The 26,429-nt window shown below is 40.8% G+C and overlaps 1 protein-coding gene across 4 annotated transcripts in view; it reads right to left on the bottom strand.

Moving 5' to 3' along the window:
• Positions 1-26,429, bottom strand: part of mprip (myosin phosphatase Rho interacting protein) — a 75,041-nt gene that overhangs the window by 45,430 nt on the left and 3,182 nt on the right. For all 4 annotated transcript variants that reach the window (XM_015356335.2, XM_015356334.2, XM_015356336.2 and 1 more), the window contains exons 2-6: positions 11,508-11,585; positions 10,879-10,944; positions 3,256-3,407; positions 1,748-1,832; positions 1,068-1,242 (exon numbers count right to left, since the gene is read on the bottom strand). In XM_015356335.2, coding sequence (XP_015211821.2) covers positions 1,068-1,242; positions 1,748-1,832; positions 3,256-3,407; positions 10,879-10,944; positions 11,508-11,585 — 556 coding nt within the window. The remainder of the gene's footprint in view (positions 1-1,067; positions 1,243-1,747; positions 1,833-3,255; positions 3,408-10,878; positions 10,945-11,507; positions 11,586-26,429) is intronic.

Below are 26,429 nucleotides of genomic sequence, written 5' to 3'. Positions count from 1 at the left end.
TCTTCATCACAGAGCACCATTAAGACAGCAACTAAAATGTACACAGATAAGGACGAAGGTGCCATTTGCTGAACACCAACACATACAGTATAATGCCTTTCAAAAACATGTAAGAGAGGATTTGCACAGCTGTAGATGACAATCTAACACTCCCTGGAAATGGGAGACAAAATACGCTTGAACACAATTGCATATTTCCTCAGTTCATACAGTCTTTGAAAACAGGAACTGTCACAGATCTTTATTGCAGTTTTTTTTTCCACAACAATGCCAGCAGACGTTCACAAACGGTTTGGTGAATAATCTGGATAGTCCTAGCTAGGACTGATTCGAGTTTTAAAGATTAAAATTATTTTTATCATAAAAAAGTTCACTGTAAGCACATATGTTCACTGTATAAAAATGTCATATGGAGCTTATAGTTGTACTAGTTTGTGGCAAAAAAATACACTGCTAATCATCACTGAATGTTTTGAAAATACAATACTGAATAGGTTTCCTTTATACACTGGCCACCACAGGGTAAATGTATTCAACACACATCCAGAATCCGATGCTGTACCTGGATGCTTTTATTCTCCGACCATATTCGTAAGTAGCCTTGAGCGGTTTTCATTTAATAAGCACGCTGCGTGCTGCTCATCGACATGTGTTTCTTTGTCGTTGAGAGCAAGAATGTTAAAGAAAGACCTTGAAGAAATCCTATCAGCTTTAGACTCCTTTCAAAGAGTTTAGGTAAAGAAAAATAAATAAACTGTGCTCACTGCAAGCCCTCAAAAAAAACAACAAATAACCAAGACTAAATTTTCAGAATGGTGAGGGCTCAGGGGGAGAAACCTCAATGTCTTTGCAAAAACCAAACTGAGCAGAAAAATAAAGAAATAAATATGATGTTTCCCACAGAATACCGCAGAACTAATTCCTGCGTGAGAGCGGTATTTCTGTTTTATTATTGTAGCTCATTATCTTTTGAAAACATTTGTCGAGACAGTGTGACACTGAAACGGGAAACTGAGCGAGAAAGTCAGACATGAAAGCCTGTGGCTGCGAAGGCTCTTCCTACGTACCCCCCAGGGGCAGCGCAGGGCCGAGCGAGCCGCTGTCGGATGGCGGCCAGCCCTGCACTGCTTCGGCCTCCCCGGTGTGGAGCTCTTCCTGCCATATGCCTGACCGAGAATCAGGGACCTTCTCGGCATCTGGAATCCCAGAACCTGTCACAGGCACCTTTGCCGGGCCGGGCTCCTGAACAAAGGCAGACATTTATTTTTACTGCACAATCAAGGACGATGCTTCCTGTTGCTTTTGGACAGAAAACAAACATCTGAAGACTGACATAACAAAGTTGAAGAAAATGATGAAAAGGGGAATAATAAGGAAACAAAATAATGGGGGATTTCAAAGCTCCTATAAAGGGCAGCTCTCGTTTGTCTTTATTTGACGTTACAAAGCACAGTCCCAGTCTTTGCTGAACGGAAATCCTAGCTGCAAAACAAATAAGAGACTGGCACTTTTCACTGCTCTACTTTCAGATAATTTTGTGAAAGATACCAAGCTCACGCTCTACCAGATCCCCCAAAAATCTTCTAATTGATAGTTTTAATCATGACATCTCAATCTGGGACTACACATTGCCATTTTCAAGAGTTCTGCCACCTCCCCAATTTAACACAAATAGAAACAGCTTTCCTGCGTCAGAGGGAAGGACAGCTGTTTCTTCCTGTCAATAAGGATACTCGGAGGACGTCACCTGTGAAGTTGTGTGCTCCACTTTGCGTTTCTTCTTCTGGTTGTGCTTATTGGTCTTTGGGTAAACAATGAGTTGTTCGTGCCACCTGGTAATTACGAAAACAGTCACGATCAGACACACTAATTTGGCAGGATGACAACAGCGATCGGAGAGGCTTGGATATTTATTAACATCGAATAAACACATTTGAACATTGGGTCAGAAGAGATGTAAATGGACAGGCTGTTGCAACAGAGGCTGCTGACAACCAGGTGGAATGTATGATTACATTTCTGAACAGTGATGCATCACAAAGCATTTTCACGCACTGCGCCACTGTTTCATCCTGTAAGGGTGAACAATAATTATACTGGAATCTGAAGGCTTCAGACAACTCAAACAACAATAAACAAGCTCATTTCCAGGTATCGAAGTACAAAAGGTGGGTAAAAGACTCAGGGATTTTTTTTTACTGTCAATTGCTAGGATGCTGTTCAAATGCAGTCTTGTTAAAAAGAGACAAGCAATGTGGTAATGCACTTTAATTTTCCACTATAAGCACAGAATGTAAATAAATAGTAAAAATAAATACAGTATTCCAGCATTTTAATTACCATAAACTGTCATTTATTCAGAACACCCAGACTTTAAATTTTCTCTTTTTTGTCGTATGTGACATTCAGAACCACATAAGTGAGAATATATTTTATAAAATTATCTCAATATATTTCAATTTCAGAAAGAAAATAGTTTTTTTCTCGAGAGGAAGAGTAAAAACAAAGGTCACGTCCATCCGCTTCACTGGGAATTTTGAAAGGCCCAGGCCCACATCTAATTCCTTAAAAATCCGAGACAAGACTGTGACCAGAGTCCCAGGACACAGGATCGAGACACCTTAGGAAGAGTACAACAGAGGGAACTGGCGCGGTGAAAAGGCTTTAAGCAGCTGTGAAAAGGATCGTTCTTTGATTACACAACACTGAGTTTCTGAACAGCAGAACAGGAGGGGCCAGATTATATGCCTTGAAACTAATCTACGAGTCAACATATGAATCATGAGTTCGTTTAGCTGGGACAGTGCTGAACAGTTAAGTGCCACGCCGCATATGATTTCGAAGCCTTCCTCCAAGGAAAATCATTTTCTCTGCTGCCTGTCTACTCGCAGAATTACCCCCGATGGGGCACACTGGCCACAATGACGAGACTCAGGCTGGGTAACAGCTGCAGGATTCTGCAAGATGTTTCTTTGATTCTAGACAGACATTCAACACATTGCAATGCTATTCAAAATACGTTCTTGAAAAGTGAAAGAAATAATAAGTGCGCCCAAGAAATAATCAGCAACACATTCATGCAGGCTGCAACAGCAAGTCGGATACTGTACCTTTCTCTCCAGGTCTCTTAACAGAGCAACTTTATGAAAGAAGAAAGTTATGTCATGGGATCTTAAAATAAAACAGAGTCTTTTCCCATGAACAACATCGTAATGTTAGTAGGACTGTAGCATCAGAGGGCCTGTTTCTACTTACCCGTTGATAATCTCTTTGTTTTCACCGCGGATGAAGTACTCCTGTTCTGGTGTTATGATGCACAGTGCGTTCTTTTGCCCAGTCTTAGGCTCAGCATCAATGACATCGGTGCACTGATTCATGTTCACTGTTCCCTGTGGCAGAGTACTTGGCTGGAACACAAGGAAGAATGACAACAAGACAAATAAGACAAACTTAATCGTTTCCATTTTGACACAGCATAAATTCACTTGCCAGCACATAAGAAAGCAATTTCATTGTTCCATTTATTATCAGCAGGCTGCTGACTGCTGGTAAATGTCATCGCAGGAACAAGCAACTATCAATATAAAATACCCATTCTGGTACAATTTACCTGTTTTCAGTTTGGGCCAATGGATTTTGTCAATGGTTCATGACATCCATGCAGCATGGAGATATTAAGATGTACCCTCTCATTTGTTCATTATTTTAAAAATGGCCTGATCTCAACTAGTAATTCTAGCTAAATGATTAATTCCATCCTGGCATTCTGCAGATGCAGAAACCTATCTGGTTGGCTGGTCTCAGCTCCCCAGGCACAAAAATGTTGGGAGCCTCTGCATTTTCTCCTCTGGCACCGCTGGATCTGGACCTGTCTATACACCTGTCCCGTGGTGCTAGGGGGCCTACAGTGGGGGCTGGAGTGATGCGGTCACCTTCAACCTTGCCAGGTACTGCTATCACAGCTGCCCCTACTTTTTTTTATTGCGAGGGTCCTTTGGGAAATTTGGAGGAAGTACCACAAAGCGTGGTGGTGGTGGGGGGAGGTGGGGTTGGTGAGAGACTGTATGTTTTATTTCTCTCGGGAATGGAAAAAAAAAACAACGAAAATTGCTTTACAAAAACTCTCAATAACACTTTCCCAAAAACTGGAGAATTGCCATAACAATAGCTGAGCAAAGAACGACTACTGACGTAAACAAAAAAAAAATCACAATCCAGCAGGACGACCGATGGAAGGAGCCTGAAATCAGCCTTTGTTTTCCACTCCTCGCCTCACTTTGCGCTGTGACATCAGAATGGAAACAATGCAGCTGGAACTACGCAGGAGGCCAAGGACCAATCCCATCAAACACTGCGCAGCTGGCCAATCATACAGCCTGGAGCCTAACCTTCTGGCCTGCTGGTTGTCGGGCACTTCCTCCAGCTTTCAAAGGAAGTTGGTTTTCTGTTCTCACAGGTATAAAATTGAATACTTGGGGAATCTAAAAGTTGCCTAAGCAAAATTTAAAACCTTCAACAGAATTTTGAATATTCTAAGCACAGGCTCCTTATTGTATGGAAAAATATTGACAATGCTGTGCTGTATCATATGCACATAACACACATACACCAGCATAGAACTTTTCCTTCATTTCTTCCACTTTGCATGCTCTGTATACACAAGGGGTCAGCAACCCTGCCATGACAGCTTAAATAGAGCGCAGGTCAAAGAGACAGGACATTCCCCCTTTAATTGTGTTTCCATTCAAGACATCAGGGTTTTTCATCTCTAACTTTCTTAAATTCAACCTATTTATATTTATCTGAGCATCAGGATTAGTTGCAGGGTCACCAGCCTTATAGAAACCAAGAGGCCTGTTCCGCACAGTGTTGCGTAACTGAGAGAAACTCGGTTCATGCAGGACCTTTCGCTTCAACGAGGTGCACGACCTCTAGAAACTATACAGATTGCAACAGCTGTTAAAGCAGTGTTGTCTGCTTTCGCTTCAGTTTCTTAAACACAGACAGAGAAAAACCTTACAGGACAGGATCATAATGAGACAAATTTATACTGTGAATCTTGACAAACAGATTTATGGCAGCATTTCACAGAAGTGAAAGGGGTCAACATTTTGGGTTTCATGCAAAACCCCTACATAGCAGGCACAAAATGGAGAGCTTTCAATTGTTATGTAAAATGGATGTATTACAGGCCTGTTTACTGAGGAAGGCAAACTACCAGTGCAATTCTAACTGGTCTTTTCCAGCTATTCCACTAAAAAGGGTCACAGTTCCAACATGAAACTTTTCTGGCTTGCCCTTCCTGTAGGGTGACGGCATGGTAATGAAATAATTCATTTCCATGGCAACAGCAAAAAAAAAATCTTTCGCTCCACAGCTTTTCTGCTGAATGTAAGAGGCCGACAGACTAAAATCCCTCTGCTCAGGGTCTTTTTGTTTTGACGCAGGAGAACCAACTGAACAATCACTGACGGCCCAAGAAAGGAAGGAAAAAAAATACCCCCACCACCACCACCAGAAGGCTCCTGGGCCTCTCGGCATGGTGTGTTTACCAGTTCCTGTTTAAATTCTGAAAACAAACATGGAGAGCAACCTATCCCATTTAGCTAAGCAAACGCTGAATAGTTTCCAGTATTTACAATGGATGAGTGTTAGAAGCCTGAGGAGGAGTATCAAGTAGCTCACACCCTCTGATTCGCTACTCACTTCTGCAACTCATGGTACAGGATCTACCCCATATACCATAAAGATGGATATTACACAAGTTCTTGTTTGCTTTATTCACAGCTAATGGTTCGGAGACTTTCCAATGCAGCAGCAATCTAGGTTTGGGCCTTTATCAGACATGCTGCTGTTTCTGAGATATAAAACAGGTGCTTTCTTTTTCCTCATGCCTTTTATGGCCATTTCTGTGATCCTGCTTTATTAAAAGCTGCCAGTAGACCCTAGGGGCTGCCAAATATAGCAATTATAGTGTGTCATAGTAATAAACTGCAAAGGCTTTTGAACCTCGTAAAAAAAAAAAAGAGATGCAAGACCTTTAGCTCTTCATACCTCAGCCCAGACATTTTGTAACATCACTTAAAAAAAACTGGCATATTTGTACAACTATTTCTGTGAAAAAAAAGAACACGATTGAATTTATGCTGGCAATCTTTCTGGTTCGAGCTGGGCTGTCTGGGGACTCGGAGGAAGTGGTGACGATCTGAAAGAAGCACGGTCGACACTTCTTTCGAGAAGGGCCATGAAGAACTCTTTCTGCGCTGTACTGAAGAAACGCCACTCGCCGCCAAGAGGAGATAGGCAATCAGGACTGGGGCTTTGTTTGGGTTTGAGAAATAACAATCCCAAATGAAGTCTCAACACAGTGTCAGGCTATTTAGCTTAGTCTTTGTTTATCAGCCATTTGTCTTCATTGACTAAGTTGGACGTCAAAACCTTTTTTTTAAAAAGAGTCTAAAGTTCTTTATGCTCTTACTCAAAGGTTACACAATTGTGAGTTGTAAATACTGTAGAGGCCTACTTGTTTATGTAATGCACATGTTTCTTGGCAGAACATAAAGGGGTGTGTAATGAAACAAAATAAAATGAAAGGTTGCTTAAGAACGTTGTTTTACCAGAAAGAACAACATTCGGATGTTAAAGGAAGCATGCCTTTTCCTATCCTGTTAAAGCTTTCTACGTCCTATATCAATTTGAGCTTGTAAGATATTTAGACTCAGGTGAAATTCAGCTGTAGCATATATGACAGCTCGTGCGCCCACAGAATCCCAGCTCAATACTACAGCTCGTGTGCCCACAGAATCCCAGCTCTATACTACAGCTCGTGTGCCCATAGAAACCAGCTCTATACTACAGCTCGTGTGCCCATAGAAACCAGCTCTATACCACAGCTCCTGTGCCCACAGAATCCCAGCTCTATACTACAGCTCGTGTGCCCATAGAAACCAGCTCTATACTACAGCTCGTGTACCCATAGAAACCAGCTCTATACTACAGCTCGTGTACCCATAGAAACCAGCTCTATACTACAGCTCGTGTACCCATAGAAACCAGCCCTATACTACAGCTCCTGTGCCCACAGAATCCCAGCTCTATACTACAGCTCCTGTGCCCACAGAATCCCAGCTCTATATTACAGCTCGTGTGCCCATAGAAACCAGCTCTATACTACAGCTCGTGTACCCATAGAAACCAGCTCTATACTACAGTTCGTGTGCCCATAGAAACCAGCTCTATACTACAGCTCGTGTGCCCATGCTAAACCTGGCATTTGAATAAAAGCGATTGTGCTGCCAAATGTTTGCCATTCATACATTCTGTATTACTGTGGATTAATTCTGCACTGAAAATCAAGCCCCGTATCCTCAAATTGTTTTAGATTTTATGGGCTGCTATTAATAAGTCAGAAAGAGGTTAAGATTAAAAATAACCTACTTCTCAGGGAGAGAAAGCCATTGCTGAACTGCAGACAGTAGAAAGAAACTGTATGTGCAAGTTTAGTGTTGGCAAAGTGTTTTTTGGAAACAGATAGCACAGCAGAATGTTGTTTCACAGCTCAGGTAATCGTTAAGCTCTTTTCTTTATCTTTAATCTTTAAAGCTTAATCATTTTTTGAGGGAACAACACATTCCACACAGTATATTAAAATAAACACAGAAACCTCTAGCCTCCCACTACTGCACGGCAAAATATAAAGACACGCAAAATGGAAAAATACTACTGATTTTAAATCAGGAAATTTGCAATGGTTTTTAAGGGATTAGTTTAAAAATATCTGGTGTTAACTTCTTCTATCACATTAAATCAAAATGCATTCCCAGGCTTTTCATATTCCTGTATCTGTATTATTTGTCATGAATCAAGAAAAAAAAAGGGTCTTATAAAACACTGACACTAAATGTTTCTCAATTCAAAGATGGGGGATTTTTCACATCAGATGAAATAATTTTAGAGCATGAAAATGATTTGCTCAGGTATCTCCATTTCTTACATGCCTGAGCGTGTCAACATTTATAATAAAGAGTGCTCGCACACATAAAAAATTGTTTTAAAGCAAGAAAGCCCTACTACATTCTTGACACCCCCCCACAACAACCTTACTTCCCAGACTAAAAATTATATCCAGAATGAAAAAAATCAGATCTTACTCAGCATCTGGCAGACAAATATGGCAGCTAAAATGAGCTACAGCTCTGCTAGCACGGTCTCAACCGTGTCTCTATAAACTCTAAGATTAAGTTATCCATTCCATTAATAATACGCAAAAATTGTACCTCAGCCCTTTTTATTTCATCTTATCCAGTTTTCAGAAATAGATACTACAGCAGAGCAGACAGGCTCTGGAATGTAAATCACAAGCATATTTTACATTTTCCTGTGGTTTTATGAATCTAGGCTAATTTTCAGAAAGTATAGTGCAGTCACCAGCAGACCCCTAAGCTTCACCAAATATGGGCACATTAGAGGAACAAGAGTCATACCCTCGTTTTTACAACTGGAGGGTCACTCTCTTCTGAAGTAGGCCTTAAACTGTCCCATAATCACTCAATTAACTCATTCTGCAAAAAGAGCATTCCTTTGAAGAAGTGTGCAGAGTGAAAACCTTGTAAGATTTTAAAGTGGATTTGCCAGCAATGACTTGATTCTGACCTTACTAACCAAAGAAACGGTGTACCCTGCATCAACAGATAAGTACTGAACTGGAAGATCCAGTTGTAAACATCAACGCAACATGACAATCAAGCAAGGAGACCAAAACACCAATGAGGGGGAGCCAGGCACACATTTAAGTTTCAGTGAGGTGAAAACCCTAAATAGTCACAAGTGGAAAACACTTCCCACGAGCAAAGAGAAAAGCCCAGACACATTTACTTGTGGAAGACACACTTTACATAAATAATCAAGTCAAATTTAATTTTATATACTTTAATTTTTCTTTTTTAAAAAACTAAATGCAGCATGTTTTCTCAGTCGGCACACATTACTATTTCTGGGGACACAAAAGAGTGATCTCCCTGACCCAATTTCCCTGTTTTTCTCTACAGGTTCCCAGAACAGATGAAAAGGCCACAGAAACAATGCAGCTGACGGGCTTTAATAGCCTTTACAATCGAAGGAAGAGTTGTATTGCAGCGACACAGGCTTTATTACTCCTGCTTGAGAATGAGCAGCCCCTTTCCAGATGTGAAGCACAAGCCTTTCCGACAGCCTGCCACCATGAGGCTGGAGTGTTTACATTCATACAAGGCTTCATCTGCTGAAGGGTCAGAGAACTCCTCTGGCTCGTTCATGTGGAACTGTCTGGATTGGACTCGACTGTAAGGGACCACTGACACGCAACACATCTGCGGTGAAGAACTACTAATGGGCGAGGAGGTTTTGAGGGCTGGTGTTACAATGCGAGAACCGTTTGTTCCATTTGCCAATGGCTAAAAAAAAGGAATTCTGCTCTTGATAAAAACAACGAATACAAATGAGAGCAGGACATACTGTAAACATCATCTTATGCATTTTGTTAAGAGTTACTTGCAAATCCAAGGATCTTGTCCTGCTATTTCTTGGAGAGATCCAATTAGACTACACAACTGGGCAGTACGTACCACAACCCTGTAATGCTTTGAGTATAGTGCCTCCTGTTTTCACAGTTGGTTGGTTCAGTTGGTTCTAAACTACTGTTGCACCCCAATACATAAGGACAGCAGTAGACAAGGCACTGACATCCATGGGCTTTAAAGACACAGCCTTGTTGAGAATGGGCAGTGAATAAGGACTAGGAATCAAGACTCATTCAGCTCAATCAACAACAGATTCAATAACCGCTGAGACACTATGCAGATCAGATGATGACATTGTGGCTCTCCAGCAGAGCTAGTTCTAGAACTTTCATCCACAAGTTCTCAAGCATACATACTTTTCAGGTTTCTCCTGAGCAGCTCACTCAAGTACAGGTTGAGGTCTGTTAGCATGGGCCACATCACTAACCAGGATTTCCCACAAGGGTGCATTCAGCCAACCAAGGCAATGGGCAGAGTGGTATTAGCTGGCCAGAAACACAGTGGCCCCTACTGGGGGCCTGGAGGCTTGCGGTGCTGTTAGTGAGAGACGCACCTCTCCTCCAATCTGAGTTTAACCCGTGGTACAAGGCTGTGTTGACTGCCATGTGTTAAAAGATGACCAGCTTGAAGGTGGGTGGGAGGTGAAGTCTGCCTGCACTTCCTCATTCTGTCCCATGTGAGCTTTTGGGTTTTGCATGGAAAAAACACAGTCTGGTGGCTTTGGTACATTTGGAAAAAATAATGTCTTGTATTTGCGTGCTTGCACGTATTTTGACTTCACTCTGGCAAGTTTTTAAAATAACTAATGATGAAAATATTTGCTTTATGTTTTCTGAGATGAACATTAAGAAAAAAAAAAGCACAGAGCATTGACCATGGTCGTGGAGGACTGTTAAGGAGTCCCAACAACAGGAACCCCCTTTCAAAGCAGAAAAGGGAAAAAAAAAGTTCCACAATGAGGATAGCAAGTCTTGAGACAAAACTTCCCTCTTGCTTCACAAAGCCAAAACTTCCACCTTTGGAAAACAGAATGTGCCTCGCGGCCAATCAAAATATCAGCTTCGCCTTTCTGGACGGCTCGGCCTGCTGTTTGCACGTTTCACAGCTGACAGCTGACGTAGCCATTCTCAGCACCCTGACTGTCCGACAGGTCTGCTTGCATCGACAGGGACAGACCACATCATCGGGCCTTTGATCACCGCAGAGGCACAGTGCTGAATTTTGTGGATATTTAAAAAAACATACCGGACAAATGACTCCAAAATGACTTTGTCATTGTCATTAAAAAAACGGTCTGAAGAACAAAGCCTTAAAAGCTTACCGATTCATCCAAAGCAAATCGCAAGCAGCCATGTTCATAGAGAACGAAGAATCTTCTCTGCCACTTCTACAAGAGAACACAAAGACTGTGTTGTCACACCGGGCGTTGAAGAGGTAAAGACAAAAAAAGAGACAATAAGATATGATAACTCTAATACATACAGAAATTAGTGCATATGGTATGTCATACACTAAATGGAAGAAAGTAAAATACCAGAAAAGGACCAACATTAACATGTAGAACTGTAAACAAATCTTGCTATTGGAGGCCATAATAATATGACTTAAAAGCAGTCATTTATTAAGGTCAAGTCATTAGCTTTTTGTTGTTCGTGTGCTTTAAGCGTTTGACCTTCAGCAGCTAAAATGGCCAAAGGATAGAACTTCCCAATGTGTACTTTCCCGCCCCCCCCCCCTTGTGTCCTTATGCTTTAAATTAAAGCTCTACCCCTCAACCCAATTACAAAGAGCCTGGAAGTTAAAACAATGCTCGGTTTCTGCAGTTAATCTTTAATGAGGTTCAGAATCCCGGTATGCAGGGCTTTTACGGGCGCGCTCCGTCGCTCCCGGACTGCCCGCGGTGCAGCAGGCGGAACGTTCCCTCTCCCGGATTCCTCAACGTGCTCTCACCCTTGATCTCTGCATCGGATTGTCGAAGTCTGTTCCCTCGGGTGCCAGACACAGCCAGCCGCCATAAATAGGTTTGGCCTGCAAGGAGAAACCAGGACAAATTAGGTAATCATTAAAAAAAATCAAGGAAGAAAGAAACCCCTTTGAGGTCCATATGGACAGGGGGTATTCAGAACAGTAAAAACCTTAATTCAAGAGCTCCGAGCACCATCCCAGGAAAGATAATTCAGGCCCCATATTCACTCTTAATTTCCTTTTCTCTCCTCTAAAATGCAGACGGCCACTTCAGGTATAATTCAGGTTAGCCTCTGAGAGCATAGTGAGAGAACAGCATTCACTACACAGCTGAAGAAATAACCTATAACAGACTGTACTGAGTGATGTAAATATATCTTGTGAGCTGCATAGAAGGAATGATTTTAATTACCGTGTGTAAGAGCACAATGCTTATATTGAAAACTTTCTTTCAAGCATTCTAGAAATGTGTCACCAGGGACGAGACCCATTTTAAGAAGTGCTTGTTCAACATGAAACAAGAAGAGAGCACCAGGAGGGAGGCTGAATGCCGAAATAGCCATCAAACAGCGTACGACAAGCAGCTGTCGATATCTTAAAGGTCCGATAGACTTCCAGACATCTTCAGTCCTGGTCTGCAATCCAGACTGACTCCTGCTGAAAGCCATTTTGCAGTGCTTCCTCAGTCACATGCATTTTCATATTTGTAAACCAAGCATAATTCAGACTCCAGAGGTGAAAAGGTCCACAAGCTCTAGCAAATTAGCAAAAATGGCAGGTATTCCATTTTAGGTTTCATGGAAATGTCTATAAGACCTTTAATGTACTCAGAGAAGCAACTGACAGCAATTCTAAATCAGAGCCCCACTGGACAGCCTTGAGGTCTATCTTTCCTGGACAGCACCAGGAGTACATTAAACAAAGAGGATGACTTCAGGGTACAGCGGAATCCTGCCACCACAGCTACTTTTTCCGTTTAAAAGACAGGGATTTGTCAGTTAAAAAGAAACAACAGGAAAATTAACAAACAGGTTTCAACTTCAGCACTTGAAAAGCAACTTCAAAATGCTATTGTTTCTTACCTAAAGCCACCCCTTGTGCCATTACAACTTTTCACCCAGCCAAGTCTAAAAGTTCTCGTTTCAGCCATTAACAGTGACCTGGTTTATAAAGAAGCTCTAAAAAAAGAGGCACTCTCATATTTTGGGACCAAGCCATTTAAAAACCACAATATAATGTCAGGAAGCAACAGACAGTCAGACATGTCCAAAACCTTTACCCATACAGTAGCAGCGTAGCAAAGACTTTAAATGATTCAATACCTTTATAGAACGGCTAACAAAACATTCAAGTTGTAATGCAGCTGCTGAAATTTGATCAATGTAAGACAAAGGGAGGAAAAATATCTGTTAGATCTTCTGCCCTGCATTTCAGACCTGTCACATCATATTTTATGTCTGTGCTCATATCAATACTTCACCCAAGCCAGTACAGGTTCATCATAAATTAAACCGTTGCTTGTCTAAGCCTGTAGACTCTTCTTATGTTCAGCAAGGCCGATAAGTCAGTATTTTGACAGGTAAAGCAAAAATCCTTTACCACGTACTGTGTAGGAACTGGGACCTTAAAAAAACTATTTCACTTCAGAGATCGTTATATTTTAATTAACAGCCTTTGCTCTTATCAGAGACAGATGTTTTTCCCCTACGTCGTCCCACCTCCAGTCAGCTGTGTCTCCGGTCCTGAGTTCTAATCCATTTGCTGAACCCACACAACTCCTCAGCCCATCCTGACTTCTCCCAGTACTGGAAGAGTGTCCTCCCACAACCATTAATCCCTGCTCTCTACATATTCTTCCCACAACAGCCTTTATTTAAAAGGGATTTGTATGCTACAAACAACTGTCCACCACTAGGAAACATGTTCCCCACACAACCTGATTGTCTGAGGTCTCGTGGTTTTGTTTTCAAAACATTCATTCCATTCCATTTTGCTTAAGGTACAGAGACTCATTCTTATTTGCGTACATGTGTAAATTTAAACAAAGTATCTGAGCCTTTACAACACAGCGGTGCCCTGTGGGTCAAATCCTACAATACAGTACATGGGTCAGACTCAAGTGGTGGAGCCCATTTTTCACTGGATACCTCACAGGCCTTCAAAAGTGAAATATGAATAATCTAGTTAGTTCACCATATTATACTTGCAACATACATATACGCACACATCAGTTATACTGTGTTAAAAATATTCAGTTTCACTGCAACAGTTATCATTGACAGGACATGATCCTATCATATACACAGCCTCTATTTATCACGCTTCCAGGACAGAGAAGTTTTCCATGTTAAACACAAAATGCATAGTGTAAAAAGAATGGTTTTAGATCTACCGAGCTGAGTTCTTTTTCAACCTAAACACTAAATTTCACAAGAGATATCAGTTCCTGTGGCACGTGTCATTTCACCCATGTCAAAAGCATGAATTTAGGGCTCGATCAATCACACAATCCAGCAGTACTGGTATGTTCTGAAAATTGAATGTTTACAAAATATTCTGACTTTATTGCCAAATCTGCTCAATGAGTACAGAGGGTAAATGTTTTTTGGTTAATTAATGGGACAAAGAAGGTTATACAGTATATACACTTAGTAAATAATTCATCTACTCTCAAGGCTGTTGTTGCTAAAACATCGAATTCTAAACATTGAATGACTGCTGTTTAAAATGAAAAAAGCTTTCATATTAAAGACAGATTCTACTGCTTGCGAGCACTCAGCTCTACTCTCAACTTCCGGGACGAGGACAGCACAGGCCTCAACTCTCAGCCTCCGAGAGGGGAAAGCACAGGCCTCGGCCTCTGGGACGAGGACAGCACAGGCTTCAGCTATTAGCCTCTAGGACGAGGACAGCAGAGGCCCAGCTGCGACAACTGCATGTGCGATGCTCAGAAGAGGAGGTGCCCTTGCACGGCAGGCACACCCTTCACTTTTCCTATCCCCCCTGCGAGCCGCCTTCCTCTCCCCCAGCGCTGCCCCCTCAGCAGGCTCAACTTTCAATTTCCTCCCTGGTTGAACCCGGGGCTCTTCTCGCTCCCCACAGCCTAATTCCGATGGTGCCGGCTCACCCCTGGATGCTCTCTCCAGGCCTCGCCAACGCTGGGCCTCCGGCAGTGGAATTAAACAGGGAAGAATGACCTCTGGAAGCTCTTTCCCAGCTTCCCATCTCACACTTCCTTTCACAAGCCCTCCCCCAGCACCACACACCCTCCCACAGAGAATACATCGAGGCCCTTAGATGCCGCGTAGCCCAAGGCTAAGGATTTGAAATGCTTTTTGTTCACAGTCGTACCCCAATATAGCTACAGACATGCCTAAACAAAAAGAGAGCTACCCCAACACAGAGGAACTAGCCAATTTTCCCACAGTCCTCTTGCGTCTGTCAATTTGAACAGAACCAAGCTGTTATATGTTCTATACAACACATGGAAAAAGAGCTGTGGTCCTGCACTTTCTACTGGGGCTCATGATACTGTGCCTAAAGCAAAGGTCAGGCTGAGAGCACGATGGATTTCTGCAGTGAAACAGTGACTCAAATCTCCGTTATATGTGGTTATATGCTAAACGCATGCTCCAAACTCTAGTTTTTGTGCATGACTTTCTTTTACTGACAGCACTAGCCACACATTTACTGTATTACTCAATAGCACCATCAGAAGTAATGCTCAAGCAAGATAAAGTGGAAGTAACCCTCATCACAGCCCCAATATTTTATACATGCGCATTTTGAATGCTATACAGTATGGATAAAATAACAATTTAGGGAAAATTAGGTCAAATTTAAGACAGAAGACAATCTGCTTTGAGAAGGTTAATATTTCCTGTGAAAGTGGCTCTTGGCAGATTGTGCCACAGATTGTGGCTTGCCACATTAAGAATCAAGATACCCAATACCTGACCTGCTTTCCCCAGAATGTAGTTAATGTAAAAACAACACATGCATCCGAAATATCAGCACCATACTAAAGACTGGGATAATGGACAGACATTCCAAACTGTATTGATTTCTGTAATGTGATAGAGCTCTCTTCTATATCTTTTGTCAATAATGAGTGTTAATGCAGGGCACATCTGTCTTCTTCAGGCCTTTACCCGTCTGCTATCAAATATGTTGCGTCCCCTGGCTATGTTATACCACAGCTGCACAAACCTGCAACCCTGGAACCCTCTATCACTTCACCTTTAACTGAGCATTCCTGACTGTACTGTACCAACACCAGCGTCACAAGGGTTTAATTAGGTCAATTCTGCAAACAAAATTTAAAGCAGCATGAGTTACAAAAATAACTGTATTGGTACAAAAGAACAGCTTCCAATGCATGCAGGACAAAGAGAAACAAGTCTTCACAGGAGAAGCTTGAGTAAGACAAACTCCTCCACAAACGTGCTGAAGGCAGAGGTCGCAGAGAAAGTATTTTCCTTCTGATGAAAATCCCAAATAATCACTGCAGACATTTTCACGCCATCTAATAAAAAGTTGATGAAGATCCAGCCTTTCACTGTGGGTCTTGCGCTACCTTACACATGAAACAAGAAGGACTTATTATCCCCTCCTCACAAGTTAATACTTTACCAGATGTTCTGAGGTTATTTTACTGGTCAGGAAGGTTTTGATTTTGAACTCTTCAGTATTCAATTATAGTAGCTCAACCTTTCCAATGCATGAAGCAATGGGAAATAAATAAAGGCCACCTGACAAACAAAAAAAAGCTAATTTAAAGAAATGTAAAGTTTGTACAAGAGTCAGAGTCGGAGTCAGAATCATTTCCAACTTAAACGCAATTCAGTATGACTGGTAATGAACCGGAATTGGGAAAAGGCTGTGATCTAGTGAAAGAATTGACTTGAAGGAAGAAACTGAATTGTCACTAGTTTAGTGACCAGAGGCCATAAATCTGTACTGTGCAGTTCTTTCTTCCTTTCAACATCATTTGAAAGCTAGACAGCCTTCAATATAAGTCTCGATCACACACTTTAATAGTGAAACATAGCTGCATAGTGTATACTGTATTTTATAATTACCAATTTTCAAACATGTACCTTAAGTTACTTTATTCCCAAGCCATACATTTTACACTGGGAAGTCACTGACCCTTTTCCTGAAATAAAAGACGCCCTTTTTCTAAGCTTCTGCTTAGACAGATATGAAGCAAGACTAGGACACTTCAGATCTAATCCTGCAGTGACCAACGCGATGTCCTGCAGATAGGAGTCTCGTCTCAAAGCTGGGAAAAAAAACAATAAGGCCCTTTTCTTGTTTCTAGATGCAGCGCATCCTTTGAGGAGCAGTGCGGCTCTGATCCTCTGCCAGCTCCACAGACTGAAAAGCAGACCCAGAGCTGGCCGCCATCCCACCCCCCACCCCCTTACCCCCAGTGGATGATCCCTAACTCCCTGGCCCCGGAAAATGATCCCTGCTTGGGCTGAGTGGCACAGTGGTAGCAATACAGTGAGAAGTCTGATCGTGAGCACAGAAAGTAAGCGCTCAACTCTGAGTCCTGCTGAGTGTGACACAGCATCAGAAAGCTGTGATGCAAGGCTGGAGTAGGGGAGACAGCCTCTCCCTACAGTTAACCAAACTTCAAGAACCAGCAAGCCATTCGACCAGATCACTGAGCCTCACCTGCCAACGATCAGTCATGTGTAATAGCACATTCCACAGCCTCTCTGTCACAAGCAGAGGAGAAATGCACGCTCTTGACAAGCACTGGAATGCATCTTAGATCAATAATTTAAAGCTTATCCTACCTTTGCAGTACCTCAGTGCTACAGCAGTCATTACACATCTTAAAAGCACGAGGCAGTTATTACACAGGGGCAGCAGAGCAGGAGAAATATTAGGCTTTATATCTATTATGGATATGTTTTTTTCTGAAACTGGGAAGAAGAGCAAGGAAAGCACAAGCATGAGTGACATCTCAAACTAAACTTATACTGTATACCACCCAAAAAACTGAAACCACACCAGCACAAAACGCTCAACTCCCTTACTTTTGCACCTTGAAGCCTAAGTGCAAATTCTGTAATGCAATTAAAAACTGTATACATCATTAAGTATTAGTAATGTACATGTACAGCAGAATGCACTGTAATAAATGAATGAGATGACTCAGACATTGAAACAAAATATAAAAAGACAACGTTTGAGATTCTGAGTATAACTGCTTTTTTACATGGTTTATATGGCTTTTCAGCATTCAATTTTGCACTGTTTTTGAGGTTGTACAATGCATGTGCAAATAATAATGCACCCCAAATTTAAAACAAAATGACTAACTTTAATGTATTGACGTAAGGGCCACAAGAAAGACCGACCTGTCTTTCAAACATTCTGCATTTGAGTCCTGTGAAAGAAAGGCAGCTGAATATTTTACACAGGTGTTGACAATAGAAGACACCAATAACGTGCCCCATGTTGTATATCAAACTCCAGCATTACTGAGTAATTTTAGCAGAACGGATACTGAGATTCTAGAGGGGCTAGGATGGTGAAAACAAAATAAATCAATGGGGCCTGTTGGTATTTTCTCAGCCAAACTTAAGGAAATGAGGGATGTTATTCACTGACCCTTAGACTGAACAGACTATTTCAACTTTCACTTAGAATGGGAGCAGTACCTACAGTACTACATTCTCCCATACAGTACATTAGGAAAATCACAAATGTAAAAAGAAGACAGAACTGAACCAGTTCACTATAGACCAACTAGCCTTACATCTGTTACTGGTAAAGGACTGGAAATGATAGGGCCAATTAGAATAGTTAGGAAACGAGGACACTATAACAGACAGCCAACACAGGTTTACAAAGGAAAGGTCTTGTCTGACTAACCTGATAAAATTCTTTGAACAACCAACAAAGATATAAGAAACCAAATTAATGAGATAGCACTAACTCTATCTACTCTATGACATGATACATTTTGATTTCCAGAAAGCACTGATGAGATCCAACATAAAAGGTTGATTCTCAAATGAAAAGCCATACGAATCCAAGTTAATGCACGTACGTGGAATGAGAAGCAGTTAATGAACAGGAAATGGCATGGTATCTTAAGGGGTGGATCACAGGTATCTGTTTCAGGGCTGCTGCTCTTCCTGATGTATATTAACAAATACCAACTAGATTCTGGTATATTTAGGAAACTAGTCAAATCTTTTGATATTGAAGTAGCAGGAGAGGCAAACACAAAAACTTTGACACTGAGAAGTGCAAAGGGATGCACAGTGGTAGTAGGAACACATGCTGTACACATCACATGGATGATTGTGAGCTGCAGCAATCTGGGTGTTTATGTACATTTATTAAAAAAAGCAAACAGAATGCTTGGGTAAAGCATGTAGCAAAATGTGTGGATTTCAAATCAGGGAAGTTATGCTTAAGCTCTACAATGCACTTGGAAGACCTCATCTGCGATGTTTACCACACCAGGATAGATCTGTTTTGTCTAAAGACAAAATATTATGACCTTAGAAAGAGGTGAAAGAAGAGCAACAGGAGTCACTGCTGGTCTCAAGGGACTGTTGTATACAAAGAGGTTGAATGAGGTAAAGGGTCTTCAGTCTAGAAAAGAGGAGACTAAGATATCTGATCCAATCATACAAAATCTTTAGGGCTAGATCGGTTCAATTTAGGAGATTGTTTCACATTCAGTAGTGATAAAAGGACACGGGGTATAACTGGAAACACGTCTTTACTCAAAGAGTGGTGGGGGTCTGGAACAGGCTTCCTAGACAGGTGCTTGAGGTCCAAACTGCAGGCACCTTTTAGAAATGGCAGGAAGCAGTTTGAGATTCACTCAGCTACTAAACTACCAAATGAGCAAGATGGGCCAAATGGCTCCCTCTCACTTGCAGACCCTTCTAGTGCTCTTCTGATTAAATGCACTGTAAGCATCTGGTGCATTTAAACGCCGTGTATCAGCCCACATGGCTGGTTTCCAAGCCTCCACTGCCACTTCCAGGACTATCGCCCTCTTCACCGAAGCACGTTCTTCAGCTTGTTGTTTTCACTCCAGTTCTGAACCGCCTCGAGACTTGTGCTTAGACACAAACCCGATAAAAGCTTTTCATTAGGAAATTACTGCAGGACTGCCCATGTAGGCCATGACAGCAATGCATTTTTGAAAAAAAAAGTTTTTACATGTAAGGACAATTTGTAAACTATTGAAATACTAGACCAAGAACAGTTAATACATTATCAACTTATATAGCGCCTTTCATGACAAAGCAATTCAAATCTCTTTACATAAAATAAAAACCTAAACATAAGATTTATGAATACAGTATTAAACAGAAAATGTGACTGAATACAATAATTACAAGTTTAAAGAACTAAAAAAGGAAATAATTAATGAAAAGGCTAGATCATTCAAATGTTTGGAAATTATATTTAAAATTCCACCTCACTTTTACTGTGCATTTCTATTAATCCACAAAGTATAAAGAACATTAGAGAACACATTCTTTAAAAGCACAACACAGCAAAGCTTTATGATGCAGGTTTTCATGAGAAATGAGTCCATTTGGTTGGTTAGTTAGAAGAATTATTAGCTGTCCAAGCCAAAATCATACTAATCCCTGTGTGAAGATGACAGAAACTCAGATAGAAAAGAGAACGAAAGAGGAAAAACAAATCCGTTTAATGTGGAGCGGATGTGGAGGACAGGATGGGTACAAACACTTCCCAGCAGGCCAAGTCAAACCTGGTGAGGGTGCCAAGTTCTCTATAATGCCCAGCATTCACAATACAAAACCCACCCTGCAGTGCAACAGTTTCAACATCAAATGAAGATTTGTGGAGAAGTGGACTGTACTACACCAAAAATCAGAGTGAACCAGTATCTGTCTAAGGCTTGGAATGAATGGGGTATGTTTATATTTCAGCTACTGCATTTCCTATCTGAGATGTCACAGTTATTGTTAAGACATCTGTATTACAAGAGTCTCCCATGTTGTTTCTGTCTGAGTCGTGGCTGGGTTCGAAAGGCTCATTCTGGGGGTAATTTTTGCAAAATTGTCTTCTGAAAAGATTTCAGGAAGACTGGTGCCAGGATCTGCAGAGGGGATTAGCGAAGAAGCATTGTGTGCAGCAACACGTGCATTTCTTCATCACTCTCTCCTTTGAGAAGAATTCAGGAAGCTTTTTCTTTGCTGTAAATGGAGAGGTTTCAAAAGAGGATAAAACAAAATGATAGAAAAGAGGCAAAGATATATGTATTCAAGAAAAATGACATTTATATAAAACGCCTCTCTTAAAGTGGGAACTGGGTTCAATTTAAGACGTCAAATGCTTTATTCAAGCAAGAATACGTAAAACTACCATTACTGGGCTTTCAGGATATTCACTGCAACTTGGATAGTCCCTTTCAATGTGTTCCAGTCATTATGTGCAGGCCTACCTCTGTTTAATTGAAGGGGCCTTTAATAAATGGTGCCTCCAGTGCCTAACGATTATGTCAGAACCAAAGCCTTGAATCTCGCCTGTACAATGGAAGTATTCTTTCTCTTTCTGCTTTACAGGCGCAAATCCCAGATAAGAAAGAGACAAAAGTGATTCGAAGACAGAGGTAACCTTGATCCACTCCAGATACAGTACATATGCATTGTGGATTCTGAAGGAATGTTTAGAAAATGCAGTGATTAAACTAAAAGTCATTTGATGCTTTTATTGGATGATGAAGAAAAACTTTACAAAATTTTTGAAAAGGCACAAGGTTTAAATAAAAAAATGCAAACTCTGAATCATCACACATTCCATGTTGATAAAGTGCTTAGCCTAGTGAAATGACATTTAGCAGTGGCTACACTTTTCAGTGATTTGTTTTGGTCTAAACTGAGCAAATAAATGCACGCAATAAATCATAAATTCGCAGATTAGACGTTGTCATGGTGAAAATTCAAGATCACCAACCTACAAAACTCCCACCTTTCTACAATCCAGACCAGTTTTTCTTGCGTAACAATTGGAATTCTAAAAATTCTGACAAAAACTAGAAAGAAAAGTTTTCAAACCCTCATGTGCTTTTCTCCAAGTGTGACAGCAAAAGTGTTCCTCATAATGTACCCTTTCACAGAAACACTGCTCATGAATTAGAAAGACACCTTCCCAAAGCAGGAATTTTCTTTCACAGTGATTTTTCATGAGTTCCTATCATAGTTTTGGTCAATGAAACATCACTGATGTATACATTCCAAAGGACTGGTTTAGCACTGCATGGCTCTTCAAAGGCTTTAGCTGTAACATGACAGGAGAAAAAACCATTGCAATGGCACATATTGGTGTCACAAAAACACAGTGTGTGACAGGGCACAGTCAGACAGTGTGACAAGCTGTTTAGTTGACACACGTATCTACATAAGTAATGGTTTATGTCCAAAACAAATTCTAATGCTAACTGACTGAGCCTTGAATAGAAAAGGAAAACCCACTGAAGGGGCATTCTGAACATTTTACACACACTACTGCAATCATAGCAGTGTTTCATGTTTCAGGAAAGCTGGCAACAATTGAACCTTCTAAGGAAATGGTTCAAAACCCTTTTTACAAAATGTAAAACAAACTGTTAATTGGTCCACAAGTCAGTTCCTGAATTAAAAAAAAAAATACTGGATTTCTTATTTAACTTTGTGTTTTCACTCAAAAATAAAATAATGCAGCCATACTAAACCAGGGTTTAGTAAATTTCACATGGCAAAAGGACCACTTTTCAAGAAATCATGTCTAGCAAAGTGCTGCATTTTAAACGGTATATAATTCAAATTAAAACCAAAGGTAATCATAACTAATAAGGTGTATTAATTAAGTATTACAGAGGAACTGCTTGTCAGGAAACACTGGACGTGCTGATAAAGCACATTCAAAGTCTGAAAGTGTTCATTATACAGATTCATATGCTCTAAGGACCTACATGGGACCCTGAACTCTTCTTTGAGAAACACGGTTTCACTAACAATCTGAAAATGAGACCTGGATGGCAACTTATCCAGCCATTAGATTAAAAATGTAAAAAAAAAAAAAACATTTGGGCTCACATGGGTTTTTTTTTAATTGTACATCTTGCACCCTCATGAATTCACGTATGGACAACCAAAAAATTCAAAGGAGAAAGGTTTTCTTTCTGGACTCTAAGATCAAGTTATTAAAAACTCAAAACAAATATAGCTCAAAGTTATGTCAACATAACTTAAAGCCAGTTTTATAATTCTTTGGTCATCGACACAATGTAGTTTTTGAAAAGTGCAAATCAGAAGGCTCACTGTTGCTTGGTAGTCCTGTTTTACCCTTCTTTGTGGACTTGCTTGTTACTCTCCAATACAGATTCCGAATATGTCTGTCAACACCTGCATTGTAATCACCAGGCAGAAACAGCTAAGACACCTTTAGGGTTATTATTGTACTGTGGGACTTCTTGGATTTAAAAACAAGGTAATACATCTGTCACCAAAGCGATGAAAACAGTATCATTCCCTGAAAAACGTAACAGTAGATTTAAAACCTGTAACATAAAATTACAAATTGCCCTCAAGTCATACAAACAAGGAATCGGAAGCAAAAACAAATGGCTTTTTGTGACTTAACTACACAGCACAATAATTAAACCTGATGCACAGTTGAAGCTGTCAATCTATTACATACCAGCGTAACCAGTAGGCATGTACAATGTCGTGCACATCTGACTTTTTAGTGCTGAAGGATTTCTTTTCCTGTTTGTTCACAATGTAGGACTGAGTGTGTATGTTCATTGTGAGATCTTCTGCCAGTATGACTGGCCATCTCAACATATCTCTTCTCATTCAGCACCTCCCTTGACATTTCAAAGGTTATGCTAATGATGCAAATTTGGGCTACTGGTCCTGAGTACATACAGCAAATGTAGAACAGGTGTGTAGACTCCCCCATTAAGTAAGAGCTTATCAGACAGGTTTTTCACCTTCTTCATAAGGGACAATTAGTGAACACAAACAGTATCTATGACCATTATTTACTGAACACAAGAAAGGTTACAAATGAGAGAAGGCCATTCTGCCCATCTAGGTCATTTGGTTGCTAGAAGCTTATTGATCCCGGGATCTGAGCCTGCTGTCTCTTGAAAGAAGCCAGGGCATTACCTTCAAAACCATGGCTGGTTAGTATATTCCACATCCCTCACAATGCTTTCTGAAAAAAGTGCCTCCTGTTCTCGGTTTTAAGTGCACTGCCACATAGGTTCCACCTGTGTCTGGTGTGTGTTTCACTACTGACTTTGAACACAGCAGCAAACCTTTTTGTAACGGTGAACAAAATTGTATACAACATTCCTTTCACTTATATTCTACACTTTTAACCATTTCCTAACATTTCGTTTTCCCTTTTTTATTGCTTTTCCACATTGTCTAGACTTCAGGAAAATGTATTTACATGAACACCAAAGTCTTTTTTTTACAACTTCTTCAACATCTACACTTCCCACCTGATAATTACAGTTTGTTTTGCTACCTATACTTAACACTCTGAGCCTGACGACTGTTGCTTATGCATGTGAATTCTGCTCATTGTTTTCTGCAGTGCTAATTGCGTTGTACTAACACATAAAGAATGTTACAGATCTTCTGCTTTTCTGTAATTTTACATTTTCTTTTGTAGCTAACTACCACATTCATGGAAGCTCAAACTTCTGGTAATACCCTGACTTAAAAAATGAGCAGGCTTACAAAATGTTGGCATTTCCAAAATCCAGTGTGAAAACAGCAAAAAACATGAATGCTATATCTTGAAAAACAGCAGTGCTCTTATCTCTTCAGGGACAATTAGGTAATTTTCCCGGTAGAGAAACTGTGGCTAAATTGCCCATCTAATTTTCTTACTAGGAAGTGGGCAGACTTCCCAAAGCCTGTACACATTGGGAATAATAAGTATTATTCTGTACGATTACTACATTGGAAATACAGTCCTACAATGCCTGGAAACCACTGTAAAACACAGGAGCCCTAAGTCCACAGCAAATACGAAGACGAGTTTTTTCACCAGACTTCAGATTTTTTATGTGATGTGTGTTTTGTGATTTCTGCAGACATGACCTCAGCCTCAACGTAATGATTCATCCTTTCACTCCCTGTTATGAGAACATAAGGAAGATTACAAACGAGATGAGGAGACTCGCCCATCTAGCTGGTTTGGTAGGAAGCAGGCGATTGATCCAAAGGATCCTGTCCAGCCGTGTCCTGAAAGAAGCCAGAGTTTCAACCACATGGCTGGGTAGCTTGCTCAAGATTCCCAAAAGCCTTGTTCAGCAAGGAGAGCAAGTATAGCCAAAACATGGCTAAAGGCACTCATTCTTAAAACTGCAGTCACAAACCCAAGAGCAAATGTGCTAGAACACTGTAAAACATGGTGACCTAGAAGGTAAAATAAGCCTTATTAGGTAAGAGGGCTTCTTTTATAAATTTTATAAATAATAGCATAGATAGGGAAAGGACTGCTCAGAACAGTGAACTCAAACACAATTGTACCAGAATTGTTTTTAATGGGCTAAGTATTCACCTCCATAAATTGTCTTTTTCCTAAAAAGGCAAAATCATAACCAGTTTCATTCTTTTCCTCACAGAGCAGACTGACCTAAGCAAGGCTGTGTCAGTCCTGCACTCGACTGCTGTCCTGTCAAAGCCCTGTGGTCTCAGCTCACCATTTTGCTGCGTACGTCTGAGAAAGATACTGGCTTGCCGTGACCCGGGTGAGGAACGGCAGCTCTATTACTAATCGATGGACGGAAGAGTTGCCCATCAAATGCAGTACTCAAGACGGCCAGAAGAAACCTGGCAACCCTTTTATCCTCATCTGGTTTCTTATCCTCATTCAGAGCTGTTTTTTTTCTTCCCGTGCATCCCACACAGAGACTGCACTGTGAACACTGAAGCACTGCTCCTGAACTGGCTAGGAAAGGGTTATTCTTGATACTCACACCCAGAGTGCTCCACAGATGCAGGATGCTGACGTTGCCACAGGGGGCTAAGGGCATGCACTCCTTGCCTACTGGGGGATCCTTCACAGGACTGTCTGGATTAAGCTGTGGGATCAATTAGAGGGAACTACAACAGGCACTAATGGGCTGAACAGCTTCCTGGCATTCAAAACTTTCATTACCTCAAGATGTAAATAGTTTCTCTGTGTTAGTTCGTTAGGCTTTTTTTTTAAAAACAGATTTTAAGAAGGCACTTCTGACTAAAATGCATTAGTTTGCCAGCTATACCAATTCTGTTTGTTTGCTGGCTTTAGGCAATAGAGGCGTTCCTGCAGGAAAGAGATTAGATGAAAGAAAAAAAATGGAAGAGAGGCAGGGAGAAAAATAAAAAAAAAGAAAATGGGGAAAAAATGAAACTAAATCACACAAGCTTTGAAGACACCACTCTGCAATCACAATCTAAAAAATGGTGGGAGAATATGGAAAGTGAGGTGTTTCCAAATAATACTAAAAAGCAACATGGTAAAAACATAAAATCCCTTAAAACCTTGAAATTGTGTTAATGGATATCTTGTTTCCACCTTTGTTTTCCCCTTAAAAAGAATTCATACCCCTATTATTACACTTTGCCTCTTATCTTGTCATTTAGCACCAATAAACTAAGCTGTGTTCTTGCACTACTAACTAACAAGACAAGAGAAGAGACAGGTTGCACACACAGATACAGCGCTTGTATCTGCTGTATACAGCACACAGTAGTGCACTGCACGCCTGCCATTCCAACAGAAGTAGGCAAGATGTGACTCCACATCTAGCAGCAGAGCACTGTAGAGAGGATCTGCTGCTGGACTGACTTGGAAACGACTGGTACAGGCCAGTAATTCCAAAAGCACAGGACACAAGGCTAA

The sequence above is a fragment of the Lepisosteus oculatus genome, chromosome 9 (genome assembly GCF_040954835.1).
Source record: "Lepisosteus oculatus isolate fLepOcu1 chromosome 9, fLepOcu1.hap2, whole genome shotgun sequence".
Taxonomy (NCBI): domain Eukaryota; kingdom Metazoa; phylum Chordata; class Actinopteri; order Semionotiformes; family Lepisosteidae; genus Lepisosteus; species Lepisosteus oculatus.
Note: the sequence above shows the minus strand (reverse complement) of the source record. Positions and strands in the feature narration are given on the sequence as shown.